The following is a 21,477-nucleotide window of genomic DNA, read 5'->3' as shown; positions in this document are numbered from 1 at the left end:
TGGGCTCCTTCCCCGAGTGATCTCAGCTTCTCAGCACGACCCTGGAGGGGGCAATTCATGCCCAGTTTAACACATGAGGACACAGAGGACAGGGAGGGGCCCTAGCACAACAGCACACAGAAGATTCCAGGCTCAAATTGCACAGAAACCAGTGCTCATAAATGCCACCCTGGACTTTCCCTAGAGCAGGGCTGCTCACCCTTGGCACTGTCCATGTTTGGGACTGGTAATTCTTTTTTTAGAGCGGGGTAGGGAGTTGCTATCTTGTGCATTGTAGCATGATTAGCACCGTCTCCGGCCACTACATGCACTCATGTGAGTGCCTCATAAATTGGGACAACCAAAATCATCTCCAGACTTTGCCTAATGTCCCCTGGGGGATGAAATCACCCCCTAGTGAGAATCACTGGTCTACACTAACGGTCTGATGCGGTGGTTGATTTATTTGTTTGGGGCCCAGGCACTCTCTTGTTGAACATGTGTCTGTTTTTGAACAGGCGGTACATTAAAAATTCAAATGCTACTAAAGGGTATATATTGAGCAATCTGCCTTCCTGTTCATCCCCCGTTCCCCTCTGATGAATCCAGTGGCCTTTGAGCTGTATTTTCACTTTAAAACCATCCCTTGAAACAGAATCTAACCCATAGAATATAAAACTAATGATGATGATGGCTAATACACTTAGTGCCTCGCACACATGAACCCATTTCATCCTCACACAAGCCTGTAAGGTAGGAACTACTGTCATCCCATTTTACAGAGGAGGAAACAGAGGCACAGAGAGGCTAGGCAACTTGCTCAAGGTCTCACAGCCAGTCAATGGTGGAGGTGGGTTGGAGTGGGACCCAACAGAGGATGTCTCCTAGCTCCGCCCTCCCACACCTGCTCCTTCCTCTTCCCCAAGGGGATTCCTTGGGTCTTCTTTTCTCTTCCTCTCTCATTCCCAGCGCCAGTGGTTCTCAGAGTGTGGTCTCTGGACCAGCAGCATCAGCACCACCTGGGAACTTGTTAGAGATGCATGCTCTCAGACCCCACCCCCCCAAAATTAAATCAGGAACTCAGGAGTGGAGCTCAGCAGTCTGGAGTTTAACCAGCCCTCCAGGTGATTCTGATGCAGCTAAAGTTTGAGAACCACTGTCCGACACCCACCCTATGTCCTCCTGGAGGGGGCCAGGCGCCGTCCTCACTGGTCCAGGCTAACACCCCCACTCTGGCCTCCCATCCTGCAGAAGTTGGACCCTTTCCTAGCTGACCTCCGCCAGGCCTCCTCCTTGCTAAAGGCTTCCATCAAGCAGTTTGAGAAGAGTCACCCCCCTGGAGGGGTGCAGGTGAGCCGGGCGCATGGGGTGGGGAAGCCCCACTGCACCCCAGATTCCATGGAGCAAGGGCTCAGTAAAGGGGACTGGCACAGTGAGCATCATCATCCCATTTTTCATCCATTCACTGGACTAATGTTTATTGGACACTCACTATGTGTCAGGCCCTGGAGACCCAGCCTGCGCAAGCCGACTCATCCCTGCCCTTGGAGTGGTTAGTGGTACAGTGGCAGAGGCAGTCATTAAAAAAGTAAATGAAAAATGGGTATGTAGTTATAAATTGAGCCAAATGTCATGAAAGATCAAGAACAATAAGGAAAGAGGGAAGGCCTCCCTAAAGAGATGGTATTTAAGTTGCCACCTGAGCATGAGAAGGAGCTAGCCATGGAATAGGAGGGCAAATCTGTGCTAAGGTGTTGAGATGGAATTGTTCTGGTATGTTTGAGAGTAGCACGGAGGCCAACGTAGAGCTGAGTGGTGGGAGTGGGTTAGGCAAAGAAGAGGACAGCTGGAGGATCTTCTAATCTGGTGGAGCCTGTATCAAGGAGGTGGGCTGGGATTTGACTCTTAGCTGGCAGGGAAGCCCACTTTTACGCAGTGGGATGAACACCGTGGCACCTTGAGATCTGTCCAGCTGCCGTGTGGGGAGCAGACTGCAGGGGGTGGGGGGCCAGAGAGCAGCAGGGAGACCAGTGAAGAGGCTGAGATGAGTGTCTCGGAGAGATGATGGTGCTTGGACCAGTGAGGTTGCCATGGCGACAAGAGGAAGAGTGGCTCAAGGAGACGTTTTACAGATAGAAAGGACAGATTTCTGCAGGACCTTGAATGCCACTACTGGGGCAGTCAGGCCTGATCTGGGTGTAGAGTGAGAGAGTGAGAGTGGGGACTGAGCCTCAGCTCACCTCCCTACACTGACAGGAGGCCTCCAGGTGTCTGAGCAAGTCCAAGGAGCTGATGGAGGCCGTGCTGAGGGACCCAGGCCTGCTGGGCCTCCAGCGGGAAGGGGGAGCCACTCTGGCCAGGCTGCAGCAGGAAGCTGGTCGGCTGGACTTCAACCCCGATGTCAGGTACCAACACCCAGGCTTATCCTCCCCCACCTTTGTTCCCTGGCCTGAGGGCTTGGAGCTGGGACACACCAGGAGGGCGCTAAGGACGCCTAAGATGGGCACTTGCAGGGCCCGGCTCCTGCGCAGAGGCTTTGGTAAGATCCCCGTCCCTTCTCTGCTCCCCCTCCTTCAGCCCTGGCCATCTTCAGCCCGAGGTAGGTATCAGAGGACGGCCCCTGCTCATTCCAGGCCACCCTCAGGCCATTCCAGGCCACCTTCTGACTTTCTAAGACACTGGGCTGAGTCCCTTCAAGGGTCCATCTGTTTATCCCTCAAAAGAACCTTGTGAGGGCCATATAGTCCTCATTTGGCCGATGGGTGACCAGGGCTCTGAGAAATGCCCTGACAGCCAGGACATCTGAGCAGCAACCCCTGCAGACCCTGCCTTCCCATGCTGTGTCACAAAACAAACACATATATTCTTGGCCAGTACCAGTTTTCTTAAATATAGGGGTGGGGGTGCAAGTCAGTAATTAAATCAGCCAGTAATTGGAGATATTTTATCTCCGTTAGAACAAACAACAAAACAAAGTTTACCCAAGCACCCGAGAATAAGTGTATGTAACCAACACCTAAATAGCACTTATTCTGAGGGCTTTGCGAACATTAGCTTGTTTCATTCCCACTAGGTGGAGTCTAGCATTATCCTCATTTTACTGTGGAGGAGGCTGAGGCCCAGAGAGAGGCTGAGTGACTTTCCCAGGATCACACAGCGGGGGTGTGGTGGGGTCAGGACTTCAACCCACGCAGCCTGGCCCAGACTCTTGAACACGCCACCCCGAGCTGCAGCTGCAGACAGATTCACGCTGACGTGGGTGCTGGCGCTGGGCGCGTCCCCCTGCCTGGCCCAGGGCCCGGCGGGGCTGGCACTGTCCTTCCCCGAGTGACCCGGCCTCCCCGGCTGGCCTCCTGGCTCCTCCGGCCCCCCCAGGCCTCTGCAGACCGTTGGCCACCAGCAGCTCCGCCAGGGGGCGCTGTGCTCCCACCTGAGCCGCCGGGTCCCTGCAGCTCTGCCCGCCCCCCCTGCGGCCCTCTGTGCCCCCAGGCAGGCTAGCATTTTCCATCCCGGCCCTGGGCCCTCACCCCTCCCGGGAAGGGCAGTGATCTGTGGGCAGCTGCAGGCAGCTGAGGAGGCCCAGAGCATGGGTAGCAGGCTTTCCTTCCATCTCCTTCTGGAGTAAGACCTCGGAGGGCAGAAGGGTGGGGTGGGATTTGAGGGGTGTTGGGAAGAGCCCTGAGGTCCCTCCTTGCCTGGAGTGTTACCATGCCCCAATCCCGTCTGTGCCTCTTCACTTATGTCTTACTGGCTTTGCCGACTTTTAAAAAACTATGTGCAGAAAAGCCGCAGACCAGGTTTCCATTCGGAATGCCATGCACCAGTCAGTCCTCTCTGGACCTCAGTTCCCCATCTGTAAAATGGAAGCGAGGCTGGAAGGGTGTGTTCGGGCCAGTCACCACCATTACAATAGAAATGATAAGTGCTAACAAACACTGTGTAGTGGGCCCTGTGGTAAGAGGTCTGAATGTGTGAGGGCTGGTTCTCAGCCCCTACTGGAACCATCTAAGAAGCTTTAGAAAGCACTGATGTCCAGGCCGTACTCAAAGTCTGATTCAGTTGGCTTAGAGTAGGTGTTAAGATTTGAACCCGGATCTGTCCGGGTCACTTCATACCCTCCCAGGGAAGGGGAGGGTCACTGGGCTTCCTGCTGTGTGCTCTGGTCTTCTCAGTCCCGTGGAAGGCCAGGTCTGAGGTCCAGAGAGGTATAGGGACCTGCCCAAGGTCACACAGCAAGGCAGCAGCTGGAATACCCAGGCTGGAACCAGAGAATTGGTAGGGGTTGCAGAGGGCAGGCCTGTGCTGGGCAGGAGTACTGGTGGGGAAGAAGATTTTGGGCCCCTTTTCCCTCTCTTCCACCTCCCAGGAGCCATCTGGCTGAAGCTGTCACCTTGTACGGCCTCGTGGATGAGCAGCTGCATGTCCTGGTCACTGCATCTAACCACCTCCTAGGGAGGCTGGAGCTCCGCATCCGACTGGGCCGCCTGGAAGCTGCCATCCACCAGGTGAAAGGGGAGGCTGGCCTCTCCACAGGGAAGCCCCGGGCCCTGCCCCAGCCAGGGACTCCCTCTGGTGTAAGGACCCAAGGCTGGTGTCCCGTGACATGGCACATGATGGCGCTGCATGAGTGCCCAACCAGTGAAGACCTAACCCCAAAAGCCATACGTACCCTGCCAAGCCCTGGGCCGGAGCCTTTGTGTCTGCCATGATTTTCCAACCTTATCAATTACCGGTGATGTGGGAAGATGCCAGGATTTCTCCCACTCATCAATGAGGACACTGAGGCTGGGAGACATTACATCACCTGCCTGTGGTCACACACCTGGCGATCCTGGAGCCCACACCTGGCATCACTACTCTGACTGCTGGCACCTAGAACTAGTGCATCCCTTTATCACAGAGCCGGTGTGGGCTCTGATCCTGGCTCCAGCACTGACTCTGACCCTAGGCAGTTTATTTAACTGTTCTCTGCCTCGGTTTCCCCATCCATTCAATGGGGAATAATAGTAGTGCCTGCCACACCAGGCTTTTGGAGGATAAAGCAAGGGAATACATAGTCCCAGAATAAGAAGGGAACTTCTGCTCATGGGTTCAAGACCCGTTGTATCCCCTCCATCCCTCGCTGAATCCTCATGTCTACCCCATTATGCCACTGAGTAAACTGAAGCCCAGAAGGAGGAAGTGACTTGCCCAGTTCACATAGTGAGTTCATCGCACCTTACTTCACAGCACTGGTGCACCTGACTCTACAGAAGGCAGCTTTTCCTCTGGCACTGTATGCATACCCCTGGGGATGGGGAGCTCATTACTCTAAAAGCTGCCTCTTATGAATGGTGGCACCAAGTGGTTATCGCAAGCTGAAATTCGCCACCCTGTGACTTCATTCGGACAAGCATGCCCAGAAGGCTTACTTTGTGCATGGTATTGGCCAGGGTACCACAGTAGTACTGGGATCCCACTCGGGGAGTCATCTCCCCTTCAGGTATTTGAAAATCGTGACAATACACCCACCCTCCCCAAACTGTCCCTCCTCCCCAGAACTGGGAAGGCCTCAGTCTAGGCCAATGGGCATAGGCCCAGCCACTGAATAACTGAGGACAAGAAGATCCCCACCGCCAAGGGAGTTGGGGAACTGGCTTAGGGACGTCCCCCCAGGCACCCGCCCTCCATGTCCAAACCTCCCTTCTCTGCCCTAGGTCAGCAGCTGGATGGAGCAGGAGGGGAGCCGGTGCCTGCAAGTGCTGACCCCCAAAGACACAAGCTTGGAGACTATAGAGAAGGCCCACGCCGAGTTTGAGGACTTCTTCCTTCAGGCTGCGGTGCGTTCCTAAGACTGAGACACAGGACCAGAGCAAATGGAGAAGGCAGTGGAGGAGGGGGGCCCTGTGGGGCAAAGGTGTGGAGGTAGGAGAGTATGAAGAAACTTCCAGAGACACAGAGAAGACCAGCTTAGATCACAGAGGGTTCAGCTTAGATGCTGTCTCCTCCAAGAATCCTTCCTGGACCACCACATCCAAAAAAGACCTATCTCCAAATCCCTGGCAGATTTCATAAAATACAGATTCCGGGGTCGGCCTCAGAGGTCGTGGGCAAGGAATTTGTACCCTTGATGTAGTGGACCCTAGGACACGGTGACTCAGCCCCTTCTCAGTCCTCAGGGAGCTCTGGGGGCAGACAAACAGGGAAACAGAAAGGGGACACACAACAGGAGCCCCTAACCCAGGCCCCGGGTCAGGGAAGTCTTCCAGAAGGAGGTGACACTAAACAGAGTCCGAGCTAGGCAAGTGAGCTGCTGAGGCAGAGGCCTGGCCCGCATCTTACAGACCCGCAGTTCAGCGGCCGGGGCAGCAGAGGTTCCTGACCTCTGGAGGAGGCCTCAGCCAAGATGGGGGCTGAGTGGGCACCCCCTGTCCCCGCCCAGGCCCAGTACCGCCGTGGCCTGGAGCTGTCCAAGCAGGCGGCTCAGCTGGGAGCTGCGGCCGAAGGCACCAGAGAGGCCGGAGGAGCGGAGTGTCCGGAACTGGCGGCCTTGGCCTCCACCCGGCGGGCCTTCCAGGCGAAGCTGACCCACTTCTACATGGCGGCCGAGCGGCAGCGCACGGACCTGGAGACGCTGCTGCACCTGTACCACTTCTGCAGGAAGGTGAGCCTCGTGGCTCCCCTGCCCAGACCACCCCTGCCCACCCCAGCCGGGAGGGAGCGTGGGAACCTGCACGCAGCCCTGGGTTCTTAGTGTGATTCATTCTGTAGTCCTGTGGGGTGGCAGGAGAGCATTACCTAGCATTTTCTAGAAGAGAAGCAACGTGTGAGAGGATAGGCTACTCCCCTAAATCAGTCCTGGCTGATCTCTGACCCCAGCTTGTCCCACTAACCCAGGCGGCTTCCCAGCTCTCAAAGGACACTCAGAAATCATCTGCTTCTTAAACGTTGGGATTAGGGGAAAGGAGGCCAGGTTATTTCCGAGAATCCAATCAAAGCTGTGGACTTTGTCTCCACAGGTAGCTCTCTGCTACCTGTCAGCTCCCAGCTGACAACTTCTGGTGGCCAGACCCGCCTTAAGAATGTTGACCTTATCCTACTCCTTTGGCTGGGGAAACAGGATCAAAGAAGGGTTGTCACTCAGCCAGCGTCACACAGCAAGCCCATGACACCATTCTAGTGCTCTTTCCCATGCCCCACCTTGTCCGGCACAGACAGCAGGAGCTGGGGAAAGAGGGGATGGACGGTCGGCGCAGGGTGGGCCCAGGGGTTTTTCTGAGCACCCTCAGAGCAGAGGCCTCGGCCCTTGCCGGGAGCCCAGAGTTTGGCTAGGAATGGGGAGGAGAAGGTAGAAGGTAGATGGGAGTGGGGCAGTGCTGGGGTAGGAGGCAAGGGGAACTCCATTGCTTGGCATCCATCATCTCTTGGCAATCCAGTGTCTCCAGGCTGAGCAGTCCCATCTTACAGATGAGCAGACTGAGGCCCTGAGAGGAGAAGGAAGGGACTTGCCTAAGGCCACTTGCCCAAGGCTGCAGAAAAGAGCTGGAATCCAAACCCAGATGCATTCGTGATGCTCTCTGTGTTCTTCTCCAATGGTGAGAAGGCCGGTGGTAACAGATTCCCCTGTTCAACTGGGTGTGATGATGATGGTGATGATGATGGTACGATCATTATCAGAGTAGCCCACATTAGTGACTGTGGACTCTGTGCCAGACACGTGCTTGTTTTGATCTCATCATTTTTTTTTCCATTTTTTTTTTTTAAAGTAGGCTCTATGCCCAGTGTGAGGTTCAAACTCACAACCCCGAGATCAGGTCACACACTCTACTGACTGAGCCATCTAGGCACCCCTAATTTCACCATATCTTTACGAGGAAAGGGTACCTAAAGAGGAGAGTGCCTCACTCATGGTTCCCCAGAGGACTGGTGGCCAAGCAGGATTTGACTTAAGACCCTCCCCACCATTTAGCCATTTAGCCACATCTCTCATTTTTCTGATGGGGAACTGAGGCTTAGGAGGACAAGGCACAGCCCCAGAGAGCTGCACCCCAGATGGGACAAGAACCCACAGCTCTGGCCCAGGCCCAGGCCTAGGGTCCTCAGACTTGCCCCCTCGCACTTGCCCCCGAGGACAGAGTGTGGGAAGGGCTTGACCCCAGCCTCCCAGCTGTCAGGCTGGTCCAGCACACAGCAGACAATGACACCGATGCTTCAGAGGGCAGCAGGAGGGACTCTGGTCAAGTCCCGCCTGGGGCGCTGCAAGAACAGGCCACTCTGTCTCTGCAGGGCAGCCGGCAAGGGATATGACAGTGGCAGTGAAGGGACCCCCCACTCCCAGCTGACAGCAGAGAGCCAGGCGGTGCCAGAGTCTGGGGCTTAGAGCCAGGGGGGCAGCTCCTGCCTGCACAGGCCGTGTGACCTCAGCGACGGTCTTCTCTGCTCTGGGCCTCAGCTCCTCATCAGTAATAGTGATCGTCATAGTAGTCATGACCAATGCTTTTGGAGTTATTATGTGGTGGGCCCTGTCCATCATTTCACAGGTCATTTCATTGTCACGCCAACTCTCTGAGGCAGGTGCTATTATTATGCCCATTTTATGCACCAGGAAACACAGAGAGGTCAAATAACTCTCCAGGGTCACACAGCTGGAAAGTGGCAGAGCTGAGATTCAAACCCAGAACCCTTGGCTCTGGTGCCAGCCTTGCTGGGTAGTGAGAGAATGAAACGAAATGTAAGTAAACCCTCACCCCCTGGGGCTTTACTCAAATTTGGTGTTATTATTATCGACACCAATATGATCATCATTAGCAGCAGTAGGAGCGTGGAATGCCTCATGGGTTAAGGACATCTGGCAGCTTCTCTCCCTTGCTTACTAATTTTAGCCGATTTCAGCCCCATAAAGCCATCTCGCTGCAGCTCTGCGCCTTTGCACTTGCGGCTCCCTCCGTGGGGAACCATCTGCCTCAAGACCGGCTGCTGCCTTGCTTTCTGCAGGCTCAGCTCGCAGGTCCCCTCCTGGCCTGGCCCCCCATCCCTGCAGTCACCCTGATTTTTTCACTTCACAGTGCTCCTCACCATCTGCAGTTATCCTGTGGCTTCCTCCCCTGCTTGCCTGTTGTGACTGGGGAGGTGAGCCCCGGACTGTGTCCTCATGCATCCCTGGTGCCAGGTGCAGGGTCGGCCCCCACGGAGGCCAAGTAGCTACAGGAAGAGCGAGGAGTGAGGCAGAGGAAGGAAGACTGGGGGGGGGGGGGCAAGCAGGAGGATAGATCCCCCCCACCCCTGGCCACCCCCTACCAGGCCTGGAAGTCAGACAGGAGGTGGCCTCAACCCTGGAATCTCACCCCGGCCATCTCACTGACCTGGCAGCAGGCCCCTGCTCCTCTTAATCCACACGGTCCAGGGTTGGGCAAGATGATCTCGGAGGGCTGCCCATCCCTGTGCGGCTCAGCCTAGAAGATGGGGTCCCAGACAGACGGACAGACAGGACAGCCCTGGGGCTGGACTCAGCCCCAGGCCGAGAGCGCGTGGACCACAGCTTTGGCACTAAATAATAATAAAACAATTGTGCCGCTAACAGAGATTTATGGAGCCCTTTCCCAGCCATGAGCTCCGTGTGCTTCCGCGAATATGAAGCCATTTATCTAAAGACAAGTTCCCTTAATCTGCGGAAAGATGGTTTCCTTGGAGAAAACGGTTCTCAATCCCCACAGCTAACAGCTCGCTGTCGGCTCCTAAATTAATGGAGAGAAAGATTATGTTTTTCACGAGCTGCTGGGAATATGTTGGCTCCTTTGCAGCCTGCAGACATTTTGTGGGTGAAGTAGGGACGGGCCACATCCTCAAATGGGGCAGAGTGAGGGGGGCCCGGGCCCAGGTTGGCTGGCGGTCTTGATGGTGACTGCGCCGGCACCACCCTGCCTGGGCCAGTCTCCCCGTGCAAGGAGGTGCTTGGACACATCGGAGTCTAAGGCTGGACACATCTGAGTTCAAATCCCAGCTCTCCACTGACTAGCAGCATGACCTGGGGCAAGAGATGTCATGTCTCTGAGCCTTGGTTTCCTCCTCTGTAAAATGGGCTACTGGTACAGTTCAGTGTGATCCTACCCGAGATGCATAGAACCCAGCCGTCGGTGCTCAATTAACATCCACTAGACATTTCTCTCCGTGTCACTCATAAGGCGGGAAGACAATTGTTACCACAATCCAAGAACCCGAATGATCATCTAGTACAACCTCATCTTCTCGAGAAGGAATAACTGAGCCCCCAAGGGGCTAAGTCTTTGCTGGCCCTCTGGGTCTGTGAGACCATGCCTGAGGATCCAAGGGGTGCTAGGATCCTCAGGCATGACCTTACTGATCGCAGGTGTGTTTACCTCAGGGAAGAGAGGGAAACCGTTGCCTTCATTGATGGCAGAGACCCTCATGGCACACGGAGGAGGCCAGGTCACTGATTGGGCGTTTCTTAGGAATTCAGCCCAGGAATACTTACTCTCTGCTTGGAGAGGCGCATCCCTTTCCTCATGGAGCCCCACAGTCCCACTCGTAGTCTGAACTCCTCATCCCCCTCTTCTCGCCCCAGATGACCTGGTTTCACATGGACTGTCAGGACCTGATGAGACAGCTCAGGCTGGGCAAGACCCAAAGGGCCAGCCCTGGAGACCAGCGCCGCCTCCTCCGCTACGTGCAGCGACTGGCGTCTGAGTTCCCTGCAGAGAAGCTCACGGCCATGGAGCTCCAGGTGGCCTCTCTGAGCCAGGAGGGCCTGGGCCAGGACCTGTGGGAGGAGGCCCGGGTGAGACACGAGGAGATCCAGACCCTCCTGAAGAAGGCACTAGCCCACTGTCCATGCCCAGAAGGGCCCACTGCCCCCTCAGCACACCCGGGACTCAGAAGGGCAGCTGCCAAGGGCCAGAGTCTGAATGGAGATGTTACTTCCAGGGGAAGGCCAGGCCTGCCCCTCCAGGATTCACTAGGCCTGGATCGTTCGCCAAATTCCTGTTGGCCTCGGGCCCCCAGAGAGGGGCAGAACAGAAATTTGCAGGCAGGCCTTTTGCCGCAGGACGTTGGCCAGGCCCGAGAGGCTGATGAAGGCAAAGGCCCCCATGAGCCATTTCCGTTTCCTGCCCCTGAGGGCTTCCTGGCCCCCCTCTTCTCCTGGCAGCGACTCCCCAGGCAGAGTCAGAACCCCCATCCCACGGGGGGCAGCTTCTCCTCAGAGGGGACAGACTCACAGACGTCCCTGGAGGACTCCCCCCAGACGAGTCCCCCTGCATCCCTCTAGCTAGGACCCCCTCCAATCGCACCAGGCTCCGGGGTTGGGGGGGGGTGGCTGGGAAGGGGCCCAGGGACAAGAGGAAACTGGGGAGCCCTGGCTGATCCTATCTGGACCTGGCTCCTGAGCACTTGCTGTATGTTTAGCCCATGCTAGGAGAGGGTAAGAACCCGAACCCATTCCCAGCTCTAGAAAACTCTAGGAAGACCTGACTGAATCGGAATAGAGAGTACTGAGGGCAAGGCAGGACACCGTAGAGCCTGGGAGACTCCGTAAGCCCCGCGTCCCATCGTGGATGGAGCTGTTGGTACAGACCCTTCCAGAGGTCTTGGCAAGCCTGACACCCATCTGGAGTTCGGGGTGCATTAGCTTCTCCTTGGGGCCCGGGGCGGGGGCATAGTTGCCATGAGTGGGGAGATTCCGGGGAGTGGCTTCTGATCCGAGACAAGGATTCCAGTGCCTGTTTATTTGGCAGTGATTCCAGGAACCACAGGGAGGAGGTGAGTGTGGGAAGGGAATAAAGGGCGTGTTGTCAAGTAAATCACCGCATGCTGACTGTTTATTCTCTGGGCCGGCCTCGGGCAAAGAGAATCATCTGCTGGAAGCCAGTCAGTGTACCCTGAAGGAGTAAGGGCAGGGCATGCACTCTCTGCTCTCTCGCTGGCGCCTCCCACACACAGGGGCCATCAGTCTCACAGTCCAGGAACCCCAAGAGATCTTGTCCCCCTCCACGCACTCCAGAGAGAACCCTCTCCCCCGGTGATGTTCTAGCTTCTTCTCCCCACACATCTCCTCAGACTCTTCGACTTTCACTCCCCCACTCCCCAGGTCCCCATCTCTCTTTAGGCACAGCTTCTGGTTCCCCGGGTCTTAGGTGGGGTTCTGCTGGTGGTTGGGTTTGGGTGAGAGTAGGGAGCCACATCCCCATCCAACAGGAAGACAGGGTGGGAAGGCCTTGACACCTCCGATCTCAGAGTGAAGCGGGACCGCGAGTTTCTTGTCTCACAGAGTCAAAGAATGAGTCTCGAGGACAAAAGAGAATGAGTAAAGTGATAGAGTTTTATGAAGCAAGGGTACAGAAAAAGCTCTCAGGAGTGAGAGGGGTCCCAATAGTGTTGCCAACATGAGCCTCCACCGACAGTCTTATTTAGAACTAACTGGGGAGCCTGTGGCCTTATCATTTTTGGGATGGCTTAGTCTGAGTAAGGACTGGTGATAACATCTTTAATGGCTCACTTCTTCCGTGGGGTATGGTTATTCTTGGTTAGTCACAGTGTGACTGCCATAAAAAGACCCTACCGCTGATGCCCAGGGCAGGTTAGTCTGGTTTGTTCCCTTATCTCTGGTTTTGTTAGGCCTCAGCATTTCTGGGATTTCTGTGAGCCTGGTCACGTAGCCTCCTACCTATCTCTACCTCACCCCAACTGTCCTTTGTAGGGTATCTAGAAGACAGCCAGCCTTTCACTTGGCTCAGAGTAACCCCTGCTAGCACCTCCCCTGGATGTCATGATGCCGAGAAAGTATGAGGCCCTGTCTCTGCCTAGGATACATTAATAAGGTGGCCCCTGGCAGCCTGGCCCTGGAATCTTCCTAGCTCCGAGCAGAGGGCAGGGCACTCAGCTCAACTCTGGAAAGAGAGGGAAGCTGGATGGGAATGTGCCTGGGAGGGCCAGGCAAGTTTTTTGGGAAACAGCTCAGCAGAGAAAGCAACACAAACCTCAATGCCCAAGTTGGCTTCAGGAATCTTCTAAGACTCTAGATTTCTTCAGGTGTGGTCTGTAGCTTGTCTGCCTCAGAACCATGAGCAGATTGATCAAAGGCAGCTTCCTAGGGGGTCCCACCCAGATAATTAAAATCAGACCCTTGGAGCCAGGGCATGGCAGGGAACTGCAGTTGTAATCGGGTGTTTCCCCTGCGACACGGCGAGGTGGGGTACTATGGGGCCACACTTGAGGCTAGGGTCTGAGCTGGCCCCCCAGCCCAGGCCAGCCCACGTTCTTGCATTCCACTCTCCTGCCTTCCATCCAGACTGGCCTGAGGATGCAGGAGGCGGGTGATAAGCCCACCTCCATCCACGCCTGTCGCCTCAGAGGGGGGCTGAAGGCTCTTAAAATGCTGTTGCCATAGCAACAGCATCCAACCAGTGGGGACCATGGGCAGGGAGCCAGGGCACCTGGGATGCAAGGATAGAAGCTAACTTCCGAGAGAGAATACAAGACACTGTAAGGGAGGAGAGGGGCTGAGGAGGCGGATGGATGATCCCCGAATCCTTGGAAGGGAGGGCTCCCCAAAGCCATCTTGTGCATCCCACTGACTTATAAAGAGCCAAACCCCAAGAGCAGCCCATGGGGGAGAGGGGAGGCAGACATGAAATATAATGATGCATACTAGTATATAAAAACAAATAAATAATAATAATAATAATAATAATAATAATAATAATAATAGCTAATATTTATTCTGCATTTTCTTAGCGCATAGCTCAGTGCTAAGCACTTTAGAAGCTTTACAGGGCTCACTGGATCTTTCATGACAATCCTAGGAAGTCAATACCAATTTCATTCCATTTTACTGGGGAGGATACCAAGACTCAGACAAGTGTTATGCAGCAAGTGGCAGAGCCAGGACTTGGTACCACACTGATACCTTGGACTTATCTTGGGACAAGCCTGGGCTGATTGCTGTTTCTGAATTGGTCACAGGCTTTGTCTCCTCAGAAATCCTGCTGAGCCTGGGCTGCTGCCGAGTGCCCCAGGGGCCTTGGCTGAGCTGGTCTTGGTCCTCTGGGCACTGCACATCTGGTCTCTTGTAGCACGCTAGCCAGTGTCGCAAAGTGGTCTGTCACGTGGCTCTGGAGTTGGACAGGCCAGATTTCCGCCCAGGCTCCCTGACTCACAAGCTGTGAGTCCTTGGCCAAGTTGTGCTACCTTTCCGTGCCTTGGTTGCCTTACCCATAAAATAAGACTAATCAGATCTCAGAGCCTTGCTGTCAGTATTAAATGAATTAATATGTGGAAAGCCCTTAGAAAGGTGCCTGGAACATAGTAAGTGATTCTATCTATTATCATACTTTGGCACCAGCCCAGCCAGTCCCTGCTTTCATTATCCAGCAAATCAAGGAAGAAATTTCTCCAGAGGCCACCAAGATTCCAAAAGAATTTTTTGCTCTTTGAATCATGTAGATTTCTTAGTTTTCTGATTAATTGCCTTCTGCCCTAACCTGCCCACGGTGGGTGGGTGCATGGCATGTGACCTCGCCCAGATGTCCCACTCGTGACAACAGAGCTTTGTGTCAGCAAAGCCTCAGCCCCTAAGAGGCTGCTTGGAGGAGGCAGAGGTGCAGTGTCCCTTTGTGCTTAGAAGATGGGCTGTCAAGGAACCCCGCGTCTACCAGTGACATGATGACATATAGTTCACCATGATGGGTGCCCCCTTTTCACATGTGAGGGGTTGGTCGGCAAAGGGTGGTAGAAGAAGGCAAGGACCTCAGGTGGCACTTACACCCTGTTGCCTCCCCTCTGGCCTTCAGTTTACCCTGCCTGTCCAGTTGGGTCATTGAACAGGAAAGGATTTTTTGCATCTTTAGAATCAGAGAGCCCTGCCTTTGAATCTAAGCATAACAGCCTGGGACTCTGAGCCAGTGGGCACCTCTCTGTTTTCTCCACCCGTCCAATGGGTTTATCAAGTCTCCCAGGCCAGGGTGATAAAATCTCTGGGTCTCTGAGCTCCATGCCAGGCTTTTATCCTCTCCAGAGGGGTGGGCTATCTTGTCGGGGAGCAAAGCCTTAGTAATCCACTGAGTAGTGGCTTGGGCAAAGATAGGACTGGGCCCAAATAGACATTTAGGCACTTTACAGTTTACAAAGACCTTTTGGTCCAGCTGTTTTCTCATCTGATGGTCACTACAATGCTGAGGAAACCAAAGTCATACTCTGGAATGTCCCCATGTTACAGATGAGAAGACCAAATGAAGACTGGGGAGGGGAAGGTGCCTTGCCCAAGTCAAATGGCAAGGAAAGGGGTCACAAGGCAAAGAGGGGAAAGCTCAGGATCTGAACCCAGTTCTGATCAATGCCAAATCCGGGAGTGCAGATAAGCCTCTAATTTGTCAGCCACTCTGACGTGAGCGCCCCACACCCTCCTGATGTCAAATTACTCATACCAGACCCAGACAGGTCAGCTGGTTAGAGTCAGGGCACAGGCTGCCCTCATGAAACAGAGATATTCTGTTCTCTGGGGGCTGGAACTGGCCTCCAGCCTGGGACAAATCCATCAGCCTCAAAACCCTGCCCTCTCTCAGCTAAAAAAATAGTTTTCTGAGGCTGGAGACAGTGGGCCTCCTGGAAAGTAAGTGCTCTGGCTGGGCAACAGGACTCCTGAAGTCCCATCCCCTCTGTTCAGACCATGATGGAGGACCCTGGGTTAATCACTGTGCTCCTCAGGCCTCACTTACCCCATCTGTGAAATGAGGGGATTGGGCCAGAAACTGATGGTAAACTGGTGTCATCTTGCATGTGGAACTCCCTCTCTGCCTTCTCAATCCTGCCTCTCCCTCTCTTCACCAATCATCTATCCGGGTGCTCAGGCTAGAAATCTGCAAGTTGTCCTTGAGCTTCTCCATAGCCCTGAAATCCACCTGCCGATCTCTCTCTAAACTTCCATTTCTCTCTCCTTTCACACTACCCATCCTCATCCCAGCTTCCATCCTCTCTCCCCTTGGACAACTGTAATAGTATCTCCTCCATGGTCTTCCTGCAGCCAGTTGGGCCCCTTCCATGGTCTTCCACACAGGACCTAGAGGGACCTTTACAAAATGTCAAATACAGTCAGGTCCTGCTTAACACCACCCAGTGGCATCCCATGGCTCTCCGGATCAAGACCCACATTTCACTGTGTTACACAAAGCTCTGTGTGGTCAGACATCTGCCGACTGCTCTCGCCTCACTGTATCCCCCAATTTCCATATTCTTTCTGAGTTCTGGTAACACTGACTTCTTTTTAATTCCTTAGCCATTCCAAGCTCTCTCTGGATCAAGTTCCCCTAAAAATTGGTATATGAATGTTTATAGCATAGTTAATAATAACCAAAAGGTAGAAAAAAAACAAATATTGATCAGCTAATGAATGGATAAACAAAATGTGGTATATTCAAACAATGGGACATTATTCAGCCATAAAAAGGAATGAAGTCACTTCCTCACTTATTCTATGAAACCAACATTATCCTAATACCAGAACCAGATAAAGACATCCCAAGAAAATAAAATTACACACCAATGTATCTTATGAATATACATACAAAAATCCTCAACAAAATACTAGCAAACCAAATATAACAGCATATTAAAAAGATTATACAATACTACCAATTGAGATTTATCCCAGGAATGCATGGGCAGTTAAGCATAAGAAAATAGGTCACTGTAATATACCACATTAATAGAATGAAAGGTTAAAAATCCACATGACCATCTTGATGCAGAAAAGACATTTGACAAAATCCAACACCTTCTCATGATAAAAAATAATCATAAAACTGGGCACAGAGAGGAATTTACTCAACACACTCAACAGCATTTATGAAAACCCCACAATTAACATCAAACTCAATGGCGTTAGCTTTCCCCCTAAGATCAGGAAAAAGACAAGGAAGCCTGCTTTCACCGCTGCTATTCAACATTGTACTGAAGTTCTAGCCAGAGCAATTAGATAAGAAAAAGAAATAAAAGGCATCTAAACTGGAAAGGAAGTAAAACAATGTGTATTGACAGATGACATAACCTGTATATAGAACATCCCAAGTAATCCATAAGCAAGCTACTAGAGCTAATAGTTGCAGGATATAAGATCAGATACAAAACTCAGTTGTGTTTTTATACATCAGCAATGGATAATCTGAAAAGAAAATTAAGAAATCAATTCCATTTACAGGGCATCTGGGTGGCTCAGTCGGTTAAGCAGCTGGCTCTTGATTTTGGCTCAGTTCATAATCTTGGGATCCTGGGATTGAGCCCCGCATCAGACTATGCACTAAGTGAGGAATCTGCTCAATGAGTCTCTCTCTCCCTCTTCCCTCTGCCCCTGGACCTCTACTCTCTCTCAAATAAATGAATAAATCTTTTTAAAAAATCAATCCCATCTACAATAGCATCTAAAAGAATAAAATATATTTAATCAAGGAGTGAAAGACTTGGTTAAATTTCACTGCAAACTTTAAAACATTGTTGAAAAAAATTAAAGAAGACCTAAAAGCAGGGAAAGACATCTCAGGTACATATATAGGAAGACTTAACATTGTTAAAACGTCAGTACTACTCAAAGCAATCTATAGATTCAATGTACTGTGTCAAAATTCCAACAGATTTTTTGGGGAAGAAATGGAAAAGTCAATCCTCATATTCTTTTTTTTTTTTAAGATTTTATTTATTTATTCATGAGAAACACACAGAGAGAGGCAGAGATACAGGCAGAGGGAGAAACAAGTCCCCTGCAAGGACCCCGATGTGGGACTTGATCCCGTATTCAGGTATCACACCCTGAGCCAAAGGCAGACCCCCAACTGCTGAGCCACCCAGGCATCCTGCAATCCTCATATTCACATAGAATTGCGAGAGGCCCCAAACAGCCAAAACAACTTGAAAAAAAGGACAAAGATGATGGACTCACAGTTCCCAATTTCAAAACTTACTACAAGCCTACAGTAATCAAAATAGTGTGATATTGTCATAAAGATAGACATCCAGACAAACGGGATAAAATTGAGAGTCCAGAAATAAATCCATATAGCTATAGCTTATTGATTTTCAACAAGGGTACCAAGTCCATCCAACAAACTGGTAGGACAGCTAGATTTCCACATGTCAAAGAAGCAAGTTGGACCTCTACTTCACACCATATAAAAATTAACTCAAATAGATCAACAATCTAGATGTAAGAGCTGAAACTATAAAACTCTTAGAAGAAAACTTAGAAGTAAATCTTCACGAGCTTGGCTTTTGCAGTGGATTCTTAGATACGATACCAAAAGCACGAGCAACAAAAGCAAAAATTGATAAATTTGACTTTATCAAAATGAAAACTTTTATGCATCATAGGACAATAGGAAAGTGAAAAAGCCTACAGAATGGGAGAAAATATTCACAAATCATATATATATAAAGGGTTTAATACCTAAAATATCAAAAGAACTACAAGGGCACCTAGGTGGCTCAGTTGATTAAACAACCAACTCTTGATTTTGGCTCAGGCCATGATCTCAGGGTCATGACATCAAGCCCTGCATTGTACTTCATGTTGGGCATGAAGCCTGCTTGAGATTGTCTCTCTCCCTCTCCCTCTGTCCCCCATCCCCTGGCTCATGCACACACTCTTTCTAAAAATAATTATTATTATTATGTATAAAGAACTACAAGTCAACAAGAAAAAGACACATAATCCAATTTAAAAATGGGTAGGGATCCTTAGGTGGCGCAGCGGTTTGGCGCCTGCCTTTGGCCCAGGGCGCGATCCTGGAGACCTGGGATCGAATCCCACATCGGGCTCCCGGTGCATGGAGCCTGCTTCTCCCTCTCCCTCTGCCTGTGTCTCTGCCTCTCTCTCTCTCTCTCTCACTATCATAAATAAATAAAAATTTAAAAAAAATGGGTAAAGAAATTGAACAGACATTTCTCCAAAGATATACAAGTGGCCAGCAAGCCGGTGAAAAGATGCTCAACATAATTATCATTAGGGAAATGCAAATCAAGAACAGTGAAATACCACCTCATACTTACTAGGATGGCTATAATCAAAAAAGCAGAAAAATAGCAAATGTTGGTAAGGGTGTAGCAAAATTGAAACCCTTGAATTGCTGATGGAAATGTAAAATGATGCAGCTACTGTGGAAAAATTTGAGGGTACCTCTAAAAGGTCAACACAGAATGACCCAGCAATTCTACTCCTAGGTGTGTATCCCAAAGAATTGAAAACAGGGACTCAAACTTGTAAGCCAATGCTCACAGCAGCATCATTCACAATAGCTAAGAGGTGGAAACAACCAAAATGTCCATCAACAGATAAATGGATAAAGAAAATGTGATATATACATAAATTGGAAAATTATTCATCCATAGAAAGGAATGAAATTCTGACACCTGCTACAATGGAAGATCCTTGAAAACAATATGCTAAGTGAAATAAGCCAGACAAAAAGGACCAATATTGTATGATTCTGATATATGAAATATCTAGCATAAGTAAATTCATAGAAACATAAGGTAAGTTAGAAGTTACCAGGGCCTGGGATGCCTGGGTGGCTCAGTCGGTTGAGCATCTGACTTTTGATAACAGCTCAGGTCTTGATCACAAGGTGGTGAGTACAAGTCCTGCATTAGGCTCTGTGCTGGGCCTGGAACCCAGTTAAAAAAAAAAAAAAAAGTTCCCAGGGCCTGGGAGGTGGAGAGAATGGAGAATTATTGTTTAATTGGTACAGAGTTTCTGTTGGGGGTGATGGAAACATTTTGGAAATAGTGGTGATGATTGCACATTGCAAGTATAATTAATGCCACTGAGTTGTACACTGAAAAATAGTTAAAATGGAAAATTTTGTGTTATTTATATTGTATCACAGTAAAAAAATGTTTTAAAGGAAAAAGTACTGATGCATGCTATGACATGGATGAACCTTATAAACTTCATGTTAAGTAAAAGAAGCCAGTCATAAGAGATTATGTTATATGATTCTGCTTCCATGGAATGTCCAGAACAGGCAAATCTGTAGAAACAGAAAGTAAATTAGTGGTTGCTTAGACCTGGGGGTATGGGGTAAAAGGGTATGAATCCTTAAAGTGTAAAGGGTTTCTTTTGGAGGTCATGAAATATTTCAGAATTGGCTGTGGTGGTTATATGGATCTGTGAATACTCCAAAAATACTTTTGAATTGTACCCTTTGGGTGAATTGTATAACTCAATAAAGCTTTTTTTTTTTTTTTACGTCGTGAAAGGGATGCAAAGAAACAAAAAGCAACCATAGGGAATGTAGGTGTAGCATGGACAATGTCTTCTTACAAGCTCTTCCTTGTCTCAGGGCCTGGAACATTCTTCCCTTACCTTTTCAGTTAAGCCTTTCTTATGCTTCAGGTATCTGCAACAGGCTGGCCCTTTCCTGGCCCTGGTGGCCAAGTTAAACCCCCCTTGTATTAAAACCAGGTACTTGGGGGCACCTGGGTGGCTCAGGGATTGAGCATCTGCCTTTGGCTGAGGTGGTGATCCCGGGGTCCTGGGATCAAGTCCCGAATAGGGATCCTCACAGGGAACCTGCTTCTCCCGCTGCCTATGTCTCTTTCTCTGTGTCTCTCATGAATAAATAAACAAAATCTCAAAAAATAATAATAATAAAACCAGGTACTTCATCACAGCACAGATTCCAGTTGCCATTCTGGAATATTTTGTTAATGCACATATCCCTTTCTAAACTGTGTGTTTCATGAGAGCAGAAACTGAAAGTCTTTGTTCAATATATCCTTGGCACAGGGGAAAAAAAACTCAACAAAATTTGTTAGATGAATGGATGAATGAATGAATGAATGAATGCCAACTTTGATCAATTAGTAGGGACTGCCTAGAGCGCACAGCTGGCTCAGTGAGAAGAATTCTGTGATTGATTAATGATGTCTGCCACGGATGCCAGCATTGATAAAAGTAATAGATGTGTCCCAAATTTGCCATTCCTCAACTCCATAAGGCCATGCCTCAGGGTGCCCCATCAGAGGGCGCTCTAGAAGCAGTCTCTTCTCTCCCCCAGCTCCCAGGAGGGGAGTGCAGTTGTCATCCCAGCTGGCCTTGATAATCAATCACACAGCCATGCGGTGCCCGTTAGGATTTGTCACCGAGCCACATCCAGGTGCACCAGGCAAGAGCAGGCAGGCTCATTTGCATCTCATCTGCATGGAAATTTGCATACGCCTCCACAGCCCTGTCTCCTTGCAATTTTCAAGTTAAAATGTCATTATCGCTCCTATGAAGCCTGTTATTTCTTGATTTCATCCTCCCTGCTCCTCTCCCCTTCTCTCCCTCCTCCTACACCTCAGACACTCAAGCCTGGGCTGGGAGGAGGAAACAGCTTTGAGCTTTGGTTCTGTTGCTGGGTGACTTGTGACTTCCCTTTCTGGGCCACGTCTGGGCCACTGGGCACAGACGCAGGGATGTGGCTGCAGCAGCCACCCCTCAAGCAGCCACAGCTGGGCTGACACCAACCCAGCCACCCG

General features: G+C 51.0%; 1 protein-coding gene across 1 annotated transcript in view; it reads left to right on the top strand.

Annotated features, from left to right (window-relative positions):
- Positions 1–11,774, top strand: part of KIAA1755 (uncharacterized protein KIAA1755 homolog) — a 40,288-nt gene extending 28,514 nt beyond the window's left edge. The window contains exons 9-14 of the mRNA XM_038572293.1: positions 1,231–1,329; positions 2,236–2,384; positions 4,346–4,484; positions 5,676–5,798; positions 6,401–6,622; positions 10,541–11,774. Coding sequence (XP_038428221.1) covers positions 1,231–1,329; positions 2,236–2,384; positions 4,346–4,484; positions 5,676–5,798; positions 6,401–6,622; positions 10,541–11,242 — 1,434 coding nt within the window. The 3' untranslated portion in view covers positions 11,243–11,774. The remainder of the gene's footprint in view (positions 1–1,230; positions 1,330–2,235; positions 2,385–4,345; positions 4,485–5,675; positions 5,799–6,400; positions 6,623–10,540) is intronic.
- Positions 11,775–21,477: the final 9,703 nt, after the last annotated feature.

The sequence above is a fragment of the Canis lupus genome, chromosome 24 (genome assembly GCF_011100685.1).
Source record: "Canis lupus familiaris isolate Mischka breed German Shepherd chromosome 24, alternate assembly UU_Cfam_GSD_1.0, whole genome shotgun sequence".
In the NCBI taxonomy this organism is placed as follows: Eukaryota; Metazoa; Chordata; class Mammalia; order Carnivora; family Canidae; genus Canis; species Canis lupus.
Note: the sequence above shows the minus strand (reverse complement) of the source record. Positions and strands in the feature narration are given on the sequence as shown.